The sequence below is a fragment of the Cervus canadensis genome, chromosome 13, assembly GCF_019320065.1.
Source record: "Cervus canadensis isolate Bull #8, Minnesota chromosome 13, ASM1932006v1, whole genome shotgun sequence".
NCBI lineage: Eukaryota > Metazoa > Chordata > Mammalia > Artiodactyla > Cervidae > Cervus > Cervus canadensis.
The window spans coordinates 38,139,028-38,156,726 of NC_057398.1; the positions used below are offsets into that span (position 1 = coordinate 38,139,028).

At 42.5% G+C, this 17,699-nt stretch overlaps 1 protein-coding gene and 1 non-coding gene across 7 annotated transcripts in view; one reads left to right on the forward strand and one right to left on the reverse strand.

The window, feature by feature from the left end:
• The window catches only part of VPS13D (vacuolar protein sorting 13 homolog D), a 267,732-nt gene that overhangs the window by 57,390 nt on the left and 192,643 nt on the right, over positions 1 to 17,699 (forward strand). For all 6 annotated transcript variants that reach the window (XM_043485295.1, XM_043485297.1, XM_043485298.1 and 3 more), the window contains 5 exons: positions 4,699 to 4,921; positions 9,693 to 9,903; positions 12,484 to 12,655; positions 12,834 to 12,946; positions 14,604 to 14,816. In XM_043485295.1, the coding sequence (XP_043341230.1) occupies positions 4,699 to 4,921; positions 9,693 to 9,903; positions 12,484 to 12,655; positions 12,834 to 12,946; positions 14,604 to 14,816 (932 nt within the window). The remainder of the gene's footprint in view (positions 1 to 4,698; positions 4,922 to 9,692; positions 9,904 to 12,483; positions 12,656 to 12,833; positions 12,947 to 14,603; positions 14,817 to 17,699) is intronic.
• Positions 11,622 to 11,694, reverse strand: TRNAG-CCC. Its single transcript has one exon. It is a non-coding gene; the product is annotated as a tRNA-Gly (tRNA).

Sequence of the window (17,699 nt, forward strand, 5' to 3'; positions counted from 1 at the left end):
CTTCCCCATCCTTCACTATCTCCTGCAGTTTGTTCAGGCTCATGTCCATTGAGTCGGTGATGTTATCCAAATATCTCATCCTCTGTTGCCCCCTTCTCTTCCCACCCTCAATCTTTTCCAGCATCAGGATCTTTTTGAATGATTTGGCTCTTCACATCAGGTGGCCAAAGTATTGGAACTTCAGCTTCAGCATTCATCCTTCCAATGAATATTCAGGGTTGATTTCCTTTATGATTGCCTGGTTTGATCTCCTTGCAGTCCAAGGGACTCTTAAAAGTTTGTATTCTCCAGCACCACAATTTGAAACCATCAATTCTTCGGCATTCAGCCTTGTTCATGGCCCGACTCTCACATCCATACATGACTACTAGAAAAACCATAGCTTTGACTGTATGGACCTCTGTAGGCAAAGTAATGTCTCTGCTTTTTAATATGCTGTCTGGGTTTGTCATAGCTTAGACTTTGGTATATCTGCCTTTAGTACTCCACGCTCATAACTGTGGTATCATTTTACCTCCCAGCATTGGTTGCGGTAGTTTAGTTGCTAAGTCATGTCCGACTCTGCGACCCCGTGGACGGTAGCTTGCTAGGCTCCTATGTCCTTGGGCTTTCCCAGGCAAGAGTACTGGTGTGGGTTGCCGTTTCCTTCTCCAGGAGATCTTCCCGACCCAGGGATCGAACCCACATCTCTTGCATTGGCAGGTGGATTCTTTACCACTGAGCCACCTGGGAAGCCCCTCCCAGCATTAGGATTTGGTTTATGTAGGATAGGGGAGAACAAACTGACAGAGATTGTTCCTGTCTTACTATCCCTTTCCCAGATAACTCTGGTGCTTTGAAATTTTCTAAAGGATGTGGCAATGAGTTCATTAAAATAGCTTCAGTGGAAGAACTCCAGAGTTTTTCACAGAAAAGATACAGATTTGAGCAGCTGCTGTTCGCCTCTTTAGGTGTAGGAAGAAAAGAAAATGGAAGAGAGTGATTAGGGAACAAGTCTTGCCAGGCCTCTGCCAAGGACCTCAAGTCAAGTTGAAAGTAACAGGAAGACTGCATTTGTTGTTATGTGTAGACTCAAATAGTGTTACTTTTTTCAAATGATTGTCTCTAGTTTTCTTCATTTGTTTTACTTCTCACTCATCCAGTTACTCACTACTACTAACCCAAACACCCTGAACTGAAAATATTTGATTCATTGAGTGGGAATGGCTGGAGTGAGGAGAGTGGAGATAAGACAGTGAGAACCATGGGAACCATGTTCAAGTGTCATGACCTTGGGCTCAGGGCCCAGAGTAGGGGTGTTTGGATGATGGGTTAGAGGGCAGGTTGTCCATATCTTATCTCACTGCAGCTGCTGAGACAAACCAGATTTAGTGATCAGAGCATAAGGTGAAACCAGTACAGAACAGCAGTGATAAGCAATGCAGATGGAAGTGCATCACCAGATTTACTCATCCGCATGCCGCACATTCAGACAGCTGATGGCTGAGGACTTGCTGGTTCACCTTGCTGTCGGAAGCCCCTCCTGTTGGAATAATAGGCCTTCTTTCCAGATGGGGCTTCCCTGGTGGCTTAGCTGGTGAAGAATCCACCTGCAATGCTGGAGACCTGGGTTCGATCTCTGGGTTGGGAAGATCCCCTGGAGAAGGGAATGGCTACCCACTCCAATATTTTGGTATGGGGAATTCCATGGACTCTGTAGTCCATGGGGTCACAAAGAGTTGGACACGACTGAGCAACTTTCACTTTCATTTTCCAGAGTGAGGAATAGGCCTCCACTTACGTATATATGTATATTTTTTAAGACAGTTAAACAAAATCACCATTGACCTTTCATAGTAGGCCTAGTAGAGAACTAGTAACCTTGGTGTTAATTAGGAAAATCTCTTTTCATATTTGAGTTGTAGGCATTTTACTCTTTACTGGCTCGAGCCTTAAAGAAAATAAAGAAAAGTCCATTTATAAAAAGAAAGATTGATAACTGCATCTAAAATTTCTTACTTTTTTTTTTTTTTACTGTGCGATGCTTGTAATTAATGCTACTAGATATTGAACAAATGTATCAGAGCTGGTGTTGGCATATGACTGTTGTCCCCACGGTCACCTCAGGGCATTTGCCTCTCTTACCCACGTCTACTGCCCTTCCTTGCGGCCCTAGGGAGAGCTGAATTCTTCCTTAGAAACTGTCTTCTGAGACTTCAGTTAGTCCTTTGAAATATATTTGTTTGTGGGAAATCGTTGTTTTGAGGCCCAAGTTTTTAGGAAGAGATCCATTAGAACCAGAATGGGTGATCAAGCTCAATGATACCATTTTTTCCCTCTCTCCCTCCTGAAAAGATAAAGGGCTTATTTTTCTGTATCAGATATATCTGTATATGGGCTTATGAGCTGACTCTGAAGTTAGCTTCTAAAGAATTGCCAAAGTATCTTAAGAAAGTTTTGCAAAAGGGTTTCTATTTTGTTAAGTACTACCAAATAACAAGTGCATAGTTTGTAGCATTTTAATGAAAAAATTTCCCTGTATTTTGTTTTCGAGGATTTGATTTTAAGTGGCAGCACATACAAGGATCGCTTTTCCTTCAAGGTATAATATACTTTTTTTGCCTCCTGGTTATTCGGAAAAACCTTATGGGATTCAGCAGTCAACTCCCATTCATTTGCTTAAAAAGGAAAATCTTGAAAACCAATCCTTTAAAATATTTCATTACTTGGGAAAGCCTGCTTATCACCCCTCCCCCCCTTTGACTAATCACTTCCCACCTGTGTAGAGGAATTCTCCTTAAGGATCATTAAAACTAATTCTTTCTTCCCTGCTTCCCTCCTTCCTTCCTTCCTTTCTCCTTTCCTTCCCTAGGTAATACCTTCTTAATGACCTTATTTTATTTCCTTCAATCCTAAAAGACTTTATCTTGTTACGTGCCAGTGGGTTGTTCTGTGAAATTCCATAAGGTTTGCTTGGAGTGTGTTTCTTGTTAAAATATTTGTAATTCAGTTAATTCATCTGTGAAACTTACCTCTCCACATGTACAGTCAAGCTTCACGTAGGCTTGACTACGTGAAGTGAGTAATTACTTTTCTTCTCCAAAAAATCCTTTGTATTTACATTTGCTCTTTAATGCATCTGCCCATGTGAGGTTTGTCTAGTATGCATTCCAGTGGTTAAAGAACAGGAAATAGTCCTGGAATCAAAGCTTGCAGAGGGGTCATTTGCCTTTGAGTTCTATGACTCCTGTGTGTTTGGAATTGTTTTACATAAGTCCTTGTCTTAATGAGGGCAGGTTTGAATTTTTTGCATATGCTTTTTCTTTCATTTTTTTCAACCGCAGTTTGTGCTTAAACTTAATTTCTTAGTATTTCAAAAGCTTTGAGTTAATCCCCTCAAGCCACCGATTTATTTAAACCAACTCAGAGAGGATGGAGAGATGAATCAAATGAAAGAGCAACAAATACTCGCAGGCATTTAAATAAACTAAGCAAGAGGGAAGGTTTTTAATGTTGAAATACTTAAATGATAGCATTTAGCTAGTCATTTGCCTTGCAAAAAGGAATTGCAAAAAAATAACTGGTTTCTTTCACCGTTACATGTAATTACTACTCAAGATAACTGTGAAGGTGAATAGTACTATCATCTCCCTTTAGAATGCTGAGAGGAATATACATATAAAGCAGTCCTTGGGAGAACCATTCTTCCTCTCCTTCCAGCTTGCTAGTGAGAAGGGATAGATGAGAACAAACTGATGCTGCAGAGACCATGCGGATATGTAGCTCTGAGTCTTGAGGGAAGGAGCTATGCAAACTTTAAATGTCAGTTATTGGACCATTCCAGTGAAAAAGATTTGCCCTGTCAGCAATTAACTGAAGGTATTAGGTATGTAAGAGAAGCATGTGATATTTTCAGTAGAGTTACAGAATTAATTTTATTCTGTATTTGCCCTTAATTTTTATGCCCTTGAACAGAAACATGATAGGAATGGCTTGCCTGTGTTTTCCATTTGCAGTTACTTAGATGAGAAATGTAAACCTGGGAGGGGAGACTTCTGGAATGTACAAACACATTAGTGGGGCTTCATTCCATATTGCTGTTAGATGCATTTTCTTAGGAAAAAAGAGTCCCTCTCCTGCAGCAAATCAACAGTATATTGTATGGCTGAGAGATTTGCCTTTGTAGCATTGACCTAGATTAAACCACCAGTTATTAGTATCTTGATATTTACTCTTAAGCCAAAAGATAACATGTTCTATGTTCAGTTGCCAAGTTGTTTCTGACTCTTTGCGACCCCATGGTCTGTAGCCCGCCAGGCTCCTCTAGCCATGGGATTTTCCAGGCAAGAAGATTGGAGTGGGTTGCCATTTCCTTCTCCAGGGTCTTTCCAACCCAGGGATTGAACCTGTGTCTCCTGCTTTGGCAGGTAGATTCTTTACCACTGAGCGACCAGGGCAGCCCAAAAGATAAAATATGTTCCTGCAAAATTGCCAGAGTTTTCAACAGGTACTGAATTATATGTAATGTCTCTGCAGAGAATTACACGTGGAAGAAAGAATCATGACCCTGTGGCCCTTTTGTTTATGGCATCTGGGGGACTTGGGAAATACCATGTGGCAGAGAGTCTTTGAAGAGTCCAGGACTGGGAAGGGACTTCCAGGATAGTAGATAGTTACCACCCCCATCCCTGCTGCTAGTTTTCTTTTATTTCTTCCCAGGAGTCTGTGCCTTCATCTTCCCCAACTGGTACTCCCAAGCACAGTGTGAGGAAAATGACAAGCATGGAGGACCTGAAGGGGACCCACTCAGAGGGGCTGATCATGATGCCTCCTGCTGGAATGAGTCCAGGCAGCTTGAAGAGCGAGTCTGTGCCCAGCACCTCGACCAAGCAGCAAGGGCAGGCAGCCACACCCTCTGTCGGCCGAGCTTCCAGCAGTCCAGGTAAAGGAGGAGCGAGGAGCTGCATGAGGAAGGAGGGGAAATTCATGAGACCATTGCAGGATCCTAAGGGGTGAGCATCCCGTTCAAGTAGATGCCGACAAATGGGTAGCGTGTCTTTAGTCATGGTCTGATTCTGATACTGATTTGGAAGGCTTTAGAGTCTTAGGATGTAGATTAGGACTGGGTGACTTCTAAAGTAGGATTGTTGTTGTTCAGTCACTCAGTCATGTCTGACTGTGCGACCCTGTGGACTGCAGCACGCCAGGCTTCCCTGTCCATCACCAACTCCCGGAGCTTGCTCAAACTCGTGTCCATTGAGTCCATGATGCCATCCAACCATCTTATCCTCTGTCGTCCCTTTCTCCTCCTGCCTTCAGTCTTTCCCAGCATCAGGCTCTTCACATCAGGTGGCTGAAGTATTGGAGCTTCAGCTTCAGCATCAGTCTTTCTAATGAGTATTCAGGGTTCATTTCCTTTTGGGTTGACTGGTTTGATCTCCTCGCACTCCAAGGTACTCTCAAGAGTCTTCTCCAGCACCACATTTCGAAGGCATCAATTCTTTGGTGCTCAGCCTTTTTATTGGCCAGCTCTCACATCCGTACATGACTACTGGAAAAACCATAGCTTTGACTATATGGACCTCTGTAGGCAAAGCAATGTCTCTGCTTTTCAATATGCTGTCTAGGTTGGTCATAGCTTTTCTTCCAAGGAGCAAGCGTCGTTTAATTTCATGGCTGCAGTCACCATCTGCAGTGATTTTGGAGTCCAAGAAAATAAAATCTGTCATTGTTTCCAGTGTTTCCCCATCTATTTGCCATGAAGTGGTGGGACCAGATGCCAAGATCTTTGTTTTTTGAATGTTTAGTTTTAAGTCCGCTTTTTCACTCACCTCTTTCATCTTCATCAAGAAGCTCTTTAGTTCCTCTTTGCTTTCTGCCATAAGAGTGGTGTCATCTGCATATCTGAGGTTATTGATATTTCTCCTGGCAATCTTGATTCCAGCTTCTGCTTTATCCAGTCTGGCATTTCGCATTATGTACTCTGCTTACAAGTTATAAGCAGGGTGTCAATATACAGCCTTGACGTACTCCTTTCCCAATTTTGAACCAGTCTGTTGTTCCATGTCTGGTTCTAGCTGTTGCTTCTTGACCTGCATACAGGTTTCTCAGGAGGCTGGTAAGGTGGTCTGGTATTCCCAACTCTTCAAGAATTTTCCAGTTTGTTGTGAACTACTCAGTCAAAGGCTTTAGCATAATCAATGAAGCAGAAGTAGATGTATGATTAAATTAGTAAAATATAGGGACTTCCCTGATGGGCCAGTGGTTAAGAATCTTCCTTGCAATGCAGGGGATGCGGGTTTGATCTCTGGTCAGGGAACTAAGATCCCACATGCCTGGAATCAACTAAGCCCACATGCAAGTTCTCAGCCTGTAGGCTTTGGAGCCCATGCACCACAACGAGACAGACCCGGAGCAGCACTTAAAAGCTCTCACATGAGGCAACGAAAGATTCTATGTGATGCAATGAAGATCCTGCATGTAGCTAAGACTCGACACAGCCAAATAAATAAATTTTTTAAAAAAGAGAGAGTTTAAGAACAAACCAAATAGTAAAATGCAGTATAAGTAAAGAGATTGAGGTAGCCTCTAAGGTCTTGTCAAGATAGTTGCCACCAGATGGTAGTAGTATAGCTAGAGTAATTCCTGCATCCTTAGACACATCCTTGCGAGTGACCTTTCAGACACTATCCCTTCAAGTCATTGGTTCAGTCAGTTCAGTCGCTCAGTCGTGTCCAACTCTTTGCAACCCCATGTATCGCAGCACGCCAGGCCTCCCTGTCCATCACCAACTCCTAGAGTTTACCCAAACCCATGTCCATCGAGTCAGTGATGCCATCCAGCCATCTCATCCTCTGTCATCCCCTTCTCCTCCTGCCCCCAATCCCTCCCAGCATCAGGGTCTTTTCCAGTGAGTCAACTCTTCGCACGAGGTGGCCAAAGTATTGGAGTTTCAGCTTCAGCATAAGTCCTTCCAATGAATACCCAGGACTTGTCTCCTTTAGGATGGACTGGTTGGATCTCCTTGCAGTCCAAGGGACTCTCAAGAGTCTTCTCCAACACCACAGTTCAAAAGCATCAATTTTTCGGCGCTTAGCTTTCTTCACAGTCCAACTCTCACATCCATACATGACCACTGGAAAAACCATAGCTTTAACCAGACAGACCTTTGTTGGCAAAGTAGTGTCTCTGCTTTTTAATATGCTAGTCATTGGTTAGTTCTGGAGAAATAAAAATCCTGAAAAGTAGGTAACAGCAGAAATATCCTAAGTAGCAATTTTTGAAAGACATGAACCACCCTGTTATTGGTGTGCTGCTCTTGAATTTGACAGTTTGCCATTGTATTCCAGATGAGAGTCTTGATTTTGACCTTTTGGTTTTTCTGGGTAGTGTGGATTGGATAAGTGAGGTGTTGCTCCAAGGAGTTTGGGAAGCAGAATATGATTTACCATCAGAATCCATTGGTGAAGTCAGTCCAGTGTGGTTGAACTTTGAGAGATGTGGGACGCTAACTGAGGGATATGTTGGATGGATATAAAGAATGGTTAATCCCTTCTGGGTACCTTGTTGTCCCAGAGGAGACAGCAAAAGGGTTTATGGTTACGTTGATGATTCAAGGAGATTATTGTAATCCTCATCAGAAGACTGGGTATTGAACATTTACTACATGCCAGACATCGTGGCACATTTTTTCATAAATGTTTGCAGTTTATCATCATGACACTCCTATAGGGTTTTATTTTTATCCCTGTGTTATAGATGAAGAGACCCAGACTTTTTGAACCAGTAACCAAGAGACCCAGAGAGATGAGTAACTTGCCCATAGTCATGTCAATGTACGTGGTAAATGGTAGGGTTCGACTATGAGTCAAGGCAATCTATCTCTAGAGTCTGAAGTCTTAACCTGCATGATATTACTGACTAATCTATATACATAATGGACACTCACAGCATGGAGTAGGGGGGTGGGGCAAGCTGGGTGCCTACATAGGGCCAGTCAGTACAAGAATCTTCTGTTGTTGTTCCGATAATAGTGATGATTAGGAATTGAGGCCAAAGGTACATGGGCCAGCAGTAAGAATCCACCTGCAATGAAAGAGACGTGGGTTAGATCCCTGGGTCAGGAAGATCCCCTGGAGAAGGAAATGGCAGCCAACTCCAATAATCTTGCCTGGGAAATCCCGTGGACAGAGGAGTCTGGCAGGCTACAGTCTATGGGATTGTGAAAGAATCAGACATGACTTAGCGACTGCACAACAACAGTACATATATCTGGAAGCCTATTAGGAAGTGATTTGGAATTTTTTTGTTAATTAATTTCTGTTGGAGTATAGTTGCTCTGCAGTGTTGTATTAATTTCCACTGTGCATCAGAGTGAGTCAGCTCTTCTTGTACATATGTCACCTCTCTTTCGGATTTCCCTCCCGTATAGGTCACCACAGAGCACTGAGCAGAGTCCCCTGAGCTATACTGTAGGTTCTTTCTGGGATGTTTTATAGAAAGATCTCTTTCTTGACCATATTTCGCCTCCCAATTTGCTGTTTGTTTCTGGAATTCTGACTGTGATTAAGATGGGGTTAAGGCAGTGGTTTTCATACTGCTTCTATATTCCTAGGATTCCATGACAACCCTTGGGAATTAGGAAGCCCTTTGTTCCTGTCCCTTGTCCCTTCTACGAGATCAGCTCTACTTCTGTCTTTTTCACTTATTTATCCATACAGTAACGAGGCAAGAGCTAATTTAATTAGTGCCTACCTAATCTAGGTGTTCAATGTTTTGTTTTATATAGTAACCAGCTATTAGACATAGTTCCTGCCACCTTGTAAATGATATGAGGAAGGCATTCAATAAGCATCTAAATAAGGACAGATTAAGATAAATGTCATGGGAAAGACAGAATGGTAAGAGGGAAAGAACAGAGAAGGAGAGAGGAGGGTGATGCTCTGGGCAAGACTTCAGACAGTGAAGAGCCTGACACGTGGGGGAAAACGAAGACCGCCAGCGGCCTCATGGGCAAGGTGGAGAATGGGTTGAGATGAGGTTGGAAAAGTAGGCAGTGGGCTTCTTATGCAGAGCTTTCGAGGGATTTAGGGGAGTTTCACAGAAAGAACTGTGGATTAAACTCAGTCATCAAAGCATATAAAGGAAGGGAATGTTTTGGTCTCAATTATTTTTTTAAGGATTACTGAGGTATTTTGTGAGCAGAATGGTTTTGTGAGGGCAGACTGGAATGGAATGGGTATGTTGGAGGGGAGTTTATGGTGGCCTAGGCAAGAATGGTAGTGCTTTGGATTAGATTGCTCTAGTGGAAATGGTTATGTGTGGTATTTGTTTGGAAAAAGCACTTTGCTGTGGAAAATTTTGTAAACCTTTGGGTAATATCATCTCTACACAAGACCCCTGTGGGATCTTCTTGGGAGGGATGCATGTTAAGTCCTTTTAGTCATAAGCCCTTTAGCCTTTGTTAGTGTCTCGGGACAGCAGTGAAACACTGGGAGGATGTGGCCTGGTTTGTGCCTGTGTATGGGGGGCAGGTAGGCAATGTCCAGCAATGGAGCGGTGAGGAGGGAGGTCTTGGTGCCAGAGTGGAGACTTCTGATCTAAACATTTTCCAAAGACAGAATGAACATTTTGGGGCTATTTAGTTTTTTTCTGGACCAGCCCCTTCTGAGTCTCATCTTCTTCCTTGTCTCCTTTTCCTTGGTTCCAAGTAGAAGACCATGTGTGCCTGCTGGATTGCATTGTTGTTGATCTCCAAGACATGGACATCTTTGCTGCAGAGAGACACCCACGAGAGTATTCCAGGGTCTCAGAAGACAGCAGCGGAGATCTGATCTTCCCCTCCTATTTCGTGAGACAGACAGGAGGAAGCCTCTTGACCGAGCCCTGTAGGCTGAAATTGCAGGTGGAAAGGAATTTGGACAAGTGAGTGGTTTATTTTCAAATAACTGTCTATTGTAAGTAGAACTGTTATAGCTTGGAAACCAGTGCTGTTAAGTCTGGAAGGGCATGGATATTTACTTATATTTTCATCTATGTAACAAATCTATGTTGAGTCCCTACCATCTGCTAGACATGAGGGCTCCTTTGATGAAAGAAAAAACTTCTACCTTTATGGAGCTTGCATTTCGTGGAGGGATATAGGAAGGTAAGTACATGATTCTAATTTTGTGTTTGATTCAATTTTCAACTGTACTGTAGGATGACAGTAGGTGCCTTAGAAACAAACAGTAAGGGACCTGAATTTAGCATGGATTTCGATGGCAGAAGGGAGGTAGTGATGGCACTGAAGAAGTGTTTGGAAGAGGTGACATTTGGATTCTGTGTTCCAAATGCAATAGATTCTGGATCTGCTATTGATATTTACCCTGGAGCTCCACCGAATCAGAGTAACTGTTTAGATGCTATTTTGCCCGTTTTACTCCAATTAGCCATCTGAAAGTGCTCCATAAAGACCATTGAACTGACTGTAATTTCCTTCTTAATCGGCTTCAAAGCACAGGATGCTTAATTTCTGTAGTTTGGAGCATGGCCTCAGTTAGTTCTATATCTGACTGGGAAACTTACTGAAAAGGAATGCACTCAGACCCCATCTGAGACCAGCAGAAGCTAACTCTCAGGGCCAAACTTCAGGTGCATATTAACAAGGTCCTCTGATAGCGCTTACACTCCACTGGCCCCAGCAGTGGACTGGGACTGCTGGTTACAGTGTGTGATGCCTGTTCAGTTTGGGGCATTAATTTTGGGGAAAGCAGCAACACTCAGATCTTAACTTCAGGGAGAGATGAGGCGTGGCTGTGAAGTAATGAAAGCAAATGATTTTCATTTGCAGCATTTTGAAAAACAGTGTCACTACTTTTCCAGAGTGTGATTTTAATCGCTCTTGGGCCACTCCCTTCGCAGTTCATCGGTTTGGGCAAGTCATTTAGTGTCACTGTTTTGTTTCTCTCTGGATTAATGATACAGCATAGCCACTCTCACTGGGATTTTTGTGTTTCATTCTTACTTGTTATTCAAGTGCTCTCTGGCTGGTGTTCAGTTATGGTTGGCATGGGCTGTATTTGATTTTACTGGCTTAAACGTCTTAAGAGGAGCTTCATTATTTAGAAATTGAACATTTTGTTTTCTTTTCAAGTAATGCTTTCCAAAAAAAAATGTGCTTTACTGCTCTGCTTATCTAAACTTTACCCACTTCCATCAGTGTTTATGTGCAGGTAATTATGCCCTGTTAGCCCAGATAGAAGGGGATGACTAAACACAGGGTATCTGATCAGCTTCTCCTGCCCTGGACCTGGCAACCCAGGGGGTTCTGGGTAATCCTTTCCAGCTTTTTTTCGTTGATTGCATGACTGGTCTTTTTTCACCTGCTTGTATGAAGGTTTTTCTCCATAGACAAAGTAGTTTTTAATATTTCTTTTCAACTGCAAATCCTGGCCTTCTGCTCTATATACTTGGAGCATAGCCTCTGTAGGGTCTGTGATATCCACTTCACCTTTAGGAGGGTAGAGAAAAAGCTCTTCAGTGTTGGGATGAAGTATATTCCCCCTTCCCTGGGCAATTTTTTTTTTTTTTAAGATTATTTTTTGGCTGCGCTGAGGTCTTTGTGGTATAAAGGATCTTTAGTTGTGGCAGGCAGAATCTAGTTCCCTGAGCAGGGATCAAACCTGGGCCCCCTGCATTGGGAGTGCAGAGTCTTAGCCACTGGACCACCAGGGAAGACCTCCCTGACTGGGCATTTTCAGCATCATTCCTGCCTGCCCATCTCAGCTTGAAATGAGTGACTGATTCAGGTTTTATCCTAGTGTCCCATCTTGGCTTATTATGAAACATTGGTTCCTTTTTTTTGTTACCACTAAATGGATAAAGAGCTTGTCATTTTTTCTTTTTTATTGAAATATAGTTGTCGTACAATAATGTGTTAGTCTCAGTTGTGCTACATGATAATCTGACATTTGCACACGTTATGAAATGATCTCTACTATGAGCCTAGTAACCATCTGTTTCCACACAAAGTTATTGCAGTATCATTGGCCATATTCCTCATGCTGTATAGTATATCCCCATGGCTTGTTTATTTTATGGCTGGAGGTTTGTACCTCTTAATCCCCTTCACCTATTTTTGTACCACCCCCCACTCCTCTGTTCTCTGTACCTGTATCTTTCCCTTTTGTCTTTTTTTCTTTTTAATTGCTCTCCGAACTATAATGTGTAAATTATTTCTGAGTCTTATGAGATTTTTCTTTATTCATCAATTAGTTAGCTCAGATTTGGGGACTTTATAAATGTATATTTGGGGAGAAAAATGGCCTTTTGTAGCTGAAGGATGACACTCAGTTGTACTAACTTGCTTCACTTGGGCTCATGAAATTTTTGTCATTGAAGGTTAGAAATTAATTGGTTGATAAGGGAGGTGGGTACATGTTAGCACTTATATTTGGATGTGAGCTGTGTCAATGTTAAGTTCGTGATTTTTTTGTGGAAGTGACCTTTTATCTTTTTCCATAGAGAAATAAGTCATACGGTGCCAGACATATCTATCCATGGCAATCTCTCCTCAGTCCACTGTTCTCTGGATTTGTGCAAGTACAAGCTGATCCGGGGTTTATTGGAGAACAATCTTGGAGAGCCCATAGAGGAATTCATGAGGCCTTATGATTTGCAAGACCCAAGGATTCACGTGAGTGTGATGTTAGGTTCTTCTGTAACTCTTGTGGTCTCATGATCATCCTGTGTATCTGTTCCTCAGAGTCAGCTGGGGAAAGAAGATGGAGCCACAAGCAAATTAGATTTCATGACATTAACTCCATTTTGAGATTGACATCAACTATGAATTGATCGACATTTTCCTTTTCCAGACTGTTCTGAGTGGAGAAGTATACACGTGCATGTGTTTCCTCATTGATATGGTAAATGTAAGTCTGGAGCTAAAAGATCCAAAAGGAAAAGAAGGTGCTGGGTCCCTGGCCAGGTATGGCTGTGATTATCCGGTTTTACTGTTAGTCATGGTGGTAGAGATCCCGTACACCTTGTGCTGTCGTGTGGGGCAGAGGTGGCACAGTGGTGGTTCACAGCTGAATCTTGTCTGCCTGCAGGTTGCTTTTTGGTTGCTCTGCACAATGCTTTTTAAAAGTTTAAATTCATCTATCACTCAAGACAGCTGAGGTTATGCTGTGGTAACAGGCACTCCAAAATACCAATGACTTAGAAGAGTGACAGTGTTTTTCTCCTCGTGTTTTGTGTCCATTATGGGTCTTGGGCTGCTCTGCTCACTGTAGTTACCCTGGCTGACAGAGCTGCTTCCTGTGCCAGCGAGAAGAGCCCTTGAGTGGTCTTGAATGTCATTGGGATCCTGGTAAACCCTGTGGGGCCAGACATGGTCCCACATGAGTGCAGGGTCAGGAAGTAGTCTCCCTGTGGGTCTGTGTCGAGGGAGTCCAGAGCTATCTGGTGAACACCAGTGTTGACAGCCTCACTGGCCAGAATTGGTGAATTGTACATGAAAAAGTTTGGATTTCAGCTTCCTTTGAAGAACTGTAAGTTTTGGCAGTAGAGGGCCAGTGTTCTCAATTAGAAGCATCTGGGAGCTGAGTGGAAGCTTGGGTGGCCTTTAGATAAGGCATGTGCTCACCCAGCAGTTCACTAATTTATGTCTTCTTGGTTACTATAGACCACGAATTTGTGATTTGTGGTATAGAACCCTCAAGAGAGCATTGTATTTTCACACTTGACAACATTTTCATCTCTTGACAGCCAAGTAAATTTGAGCAGATATTACTCCTGTTCTCCAGATAGTTTTTGACTAGTATAAGATTATATGACTGGAAAAGTGGTTCTGTATTTGAAAACAGGACTTCAAGGCTAGTAATTTTTCTATGGGACACACTCTGTCTTCTATTTTGTTTTTCCCTTAAAAATTCATCCAGGTATCTAACTCCGCTAATGAGAACATGATATGGTGGAGTTGGGTTCCCAGATTGATTATCTTGTGAACCAGCAGTTTTTTCTGATGACTGGTTATGTTCTTATTTTCTTTCAATGTGGGGTAATTCTGTCTGGATTATCATGATGGTACTGAGTGATTAAGAGCTGCCCATTGCAGCTCTGCCTGTTATTTTAAAAACGGCAGTTGCAGATGCATTTTCTGTTGGTAGATGAGCTGCATTACTTCTCTCCATGAAAAGTGTTATTGTTGTGGTGGTTCCCAGGAGCTTCTTGCATAAAAATTCAGCAGACTGTGGAGAGAGACTCCTCCAAGCAGGCCAGGAGTTGACAGTTGAAGGACTAAAGGGACCCTCACCCTTGGGGATTATTACGAATATATAGTCTTACTAAACTTAGGTGAGAAATGAGAATGCTAACGAACCAAGCATGCAACAAATATGTGGTAGGTTATTCCCCATGAAGTTCCCATGGACAAGAGTGTCTCCTTAGAAATGGAAAAGAAGGTACAAGGCAAAGTGAGACTTCAATCGATTTTGTGGAGACTGTTAAAATCAGTGACAGATCTGAGTGAAGTTATCTCCTTCATAGAACTTAGGCATATTTATGATTTTGTTCTTTTATCTTAAACATATGTAATTTTGTAAAATGGAAGCATTCAACGTCTTATCTGCTTTCTCCCATAGATTTGACTTCAAGAAGTGTAAACTGCTCTATGAGAGCTTTTCCAACCAAACCAAGTCCGTTAACTTGGTTTCCCATTCCATGATGGCTTTTGACACCCGCTCTGCTGGGCAGAAGACCAGTCCTGGTGTGACCAATGTGTTCACCTGCATCTTTCAGCCCTCTAAAAGCAGCAGCACCACCCAAGGCTCCATTCAGATCGAACTGCACTTCAGGTGGGAGATCCAGACCTTGACTTTGCCTTTCTTTATTATGATATACCCTGTTGTGGCCTGTGGGCCAACACCATGTAGGCTTTAGAGCATCAAAAGACTGAGCCATCTTTGAGAAATAAAGAATGGCTTATCAGTGCAGTGTACTGTATGTTAAGCAACCATGCAGTTTCACTGACTGGCCAAAAGATGTCTCTGTTGCCTTAAGGAAAATAGTTAGGATTAAACCAGATTCTTAAAATCAGCCTCCCTATTGGATGTGTATGTGTGTGTGCCTGCCCAGTTGCTAAGTTGTGTCCAGTTCTTTGCGACCCCATGGACTGTACCCTGCCAGGCTCCTCTCTCCGTGGGATTCTCTTGGCAAGAATACTGGAGTGGGTTGCCGTTTTCTCCTCCAGGAGATCTTCCCAACCTAGGGACTGAACCTGCATCTCCTGTATTGGTAGGTGGATTCTTTTCCACTGTGCCACCTGGGAAGCACCCCCATCAGCTGTAGACTTTTAATATGTAAAGCGACTTGGGGACGGAAGAAATTATACTCATTTAAGGGGAAAAACATCTTTTGGCCTATAGAAACGATAGAAGGGACGTGGTGTTAACTTACATTATCGCATTATCTGTGCAGGTCTTAATGACTGACCTCCATATAAAACAAGCTTTAGCCTCTTTGAACTAGATTATGTTTTTCTTCCTGGCATTATGGGAGGCACTGTTGTGTGTGAAAAGAGCGTAGGTTTTGGGATCACATAGATCTGGGCTCAAAACCTTCATCTACCACTTCCTAGTAATGTGTCCAAGGACAAGTTTTTTCATCTCTTTCACCTGCATTTTCATCTACTATAAAATAGAAAAGTGTTACTGTACCTACCTCATAGGAAGGAGGTGATAATTAAAAGGCAGAGTGCCAAAGAATCGATGCCTTCAAATTGTGGTGCTGGAGAAGACTCTTGAAAGTCCCTTGGACAGCAAGATGATCAAACCAGTCAATTTTAAGGGAAATCAACCCTGAATATTCATTGGAAGAACTGATGCTGAAGCTGAAGCTCTGATATTTTGGTCATCTGATGTGAACAACTGACTGACTGGAAAAGACCCTGATGCTGGGAAAGAATGAGAGCAGGAGGAGAAGGGAACAACAGAGGATGAGATGGTTGGATGACATCACTGACTCAGTGCACATGAATTTGGGCAAACTCTGGGAGATAGTGGTGGACAGAGGAGCCTGGTATGCTACAGTCCATGGGGTCACGAAGAGTTGGACATGACTGGGCGACTGAACAACAACAATAATTAAACATCACTTTGCCGGCAAAAATCTGTGTAGTCAAAGCTGTGGTTTTTCCAGTAGTCATGTATGGATGTGAGAGTTGGACCCTAAAGAAGGCTGGGCAACAAACAACTTTTGAATTGTGATGTTGGAGAAGACTCTTGAGAGCCTCTTGGACATCAAGGAGATCAAACTAGTCAATCATAAAGGAAATTAGCTCTAAATATTCATTGGAAGGACTGATGCTGAAACTGGAGCTCCAGAATACTTTGGCTATCTGATGCCAAGAGGCAACTCACTGGAAGAGATCCTGATACTGGGAAAGATTGAAGGCTAAAGATGAAGGGGGAGGCAGAGGATAAGATGGTTAGATAGCATCATGATTCAATGGACATGAATTTGAGCAAACTCTGGGAGATAGTTAAGGACAGAGGAGCCTGGCGTACTTAGTCCATGGGGTTGAAAAGAGTTGTACACGACTTAACAACTGAACAACACCAACATATAATTAAACAAGATATTCTGGCTACTGCTTGGCATAGATGGGAGCTGTTACGATTATTCCTGATGTAGCTTATGTTATTTTATGATACACTACTGTAAAATTTTTTGACTTAAGTGGGCATAGACCTGAAAACTGAAAAATTAGGTACAATCGATAGAAATTCAAAAGGTGACCTTTGGAACTGTTGTCGGTTTCATTCTATTAGTGCTTAATGTCATCGAATAAGTTGTAAATATATAAACCAGTAAGTAAAAAGGCTGGGGAAAACTTCTTGGTTAGGCAAGAGAGGAAAAAAAAAAACCTTACTAAAATTGTACTTTCATTTGCACACATGTGACATTTCAGTGTGCTGTTCAGTGAATTCCTCAGGGTTGAGTTTTCCTAGGGAGGGGTTGTGATCTCCATATGCGTTTAGGAATTCTGCCTAATTAGATATTTAAACTTTTGCATGAGCTTTTAAAAAAGTGTATTAATTATTTTATTTTGAGTCTTCATTGCTGTGTATGGGCTTTCTTTAGCTGCCGTTGGGGCTAGTGGTTGCTCTAGGGCTAGCTACTCTTCATTGCAGTGAGTGGGCTTCTCATTGCGGTGGCTTCTCTTGTTGTGGAACACGGGCTGTAGACATATGGGCTTCAGTAGTTGAAGCACAGGGGTTCAGTAGTTGTGGCTCACCAGCTCTAGGGCATAAGCTCAGTAGTTGTGGTGCACGAGCTTCGTTGTCATGTGGCATGTAGAATCTTTCTGGATCAGGGATCGAACTGTGTACCCTGCATTGGCAGGTGGATTCTTCTTTACTGTACTGTCAGAGAAGTCCTTGCATGAACTTTAAAACAGTTTAGTAATGGGAATGGTAGTTGCCTCTTACTGACCCTTACCAAGGGTCAGGCACTTTACTTGCCTTTAACTTAATTCTCACGAGTTTGTCCAGTGGGTGACTTCTTCCCCATTTTACAGATATAGGCATAGAACCTTGGATGGGGTTAAGTAACTCTTCTGAGATCACATAGCCAATAAGTGAAGTAGTCAGAACTCAGGCTTGGGCCTCTGATTTTAAAGCCTGTGTCTTGTCTAACAATTGTTAAGCCCACAACATTTTAGTGACTGGGCTGATTGC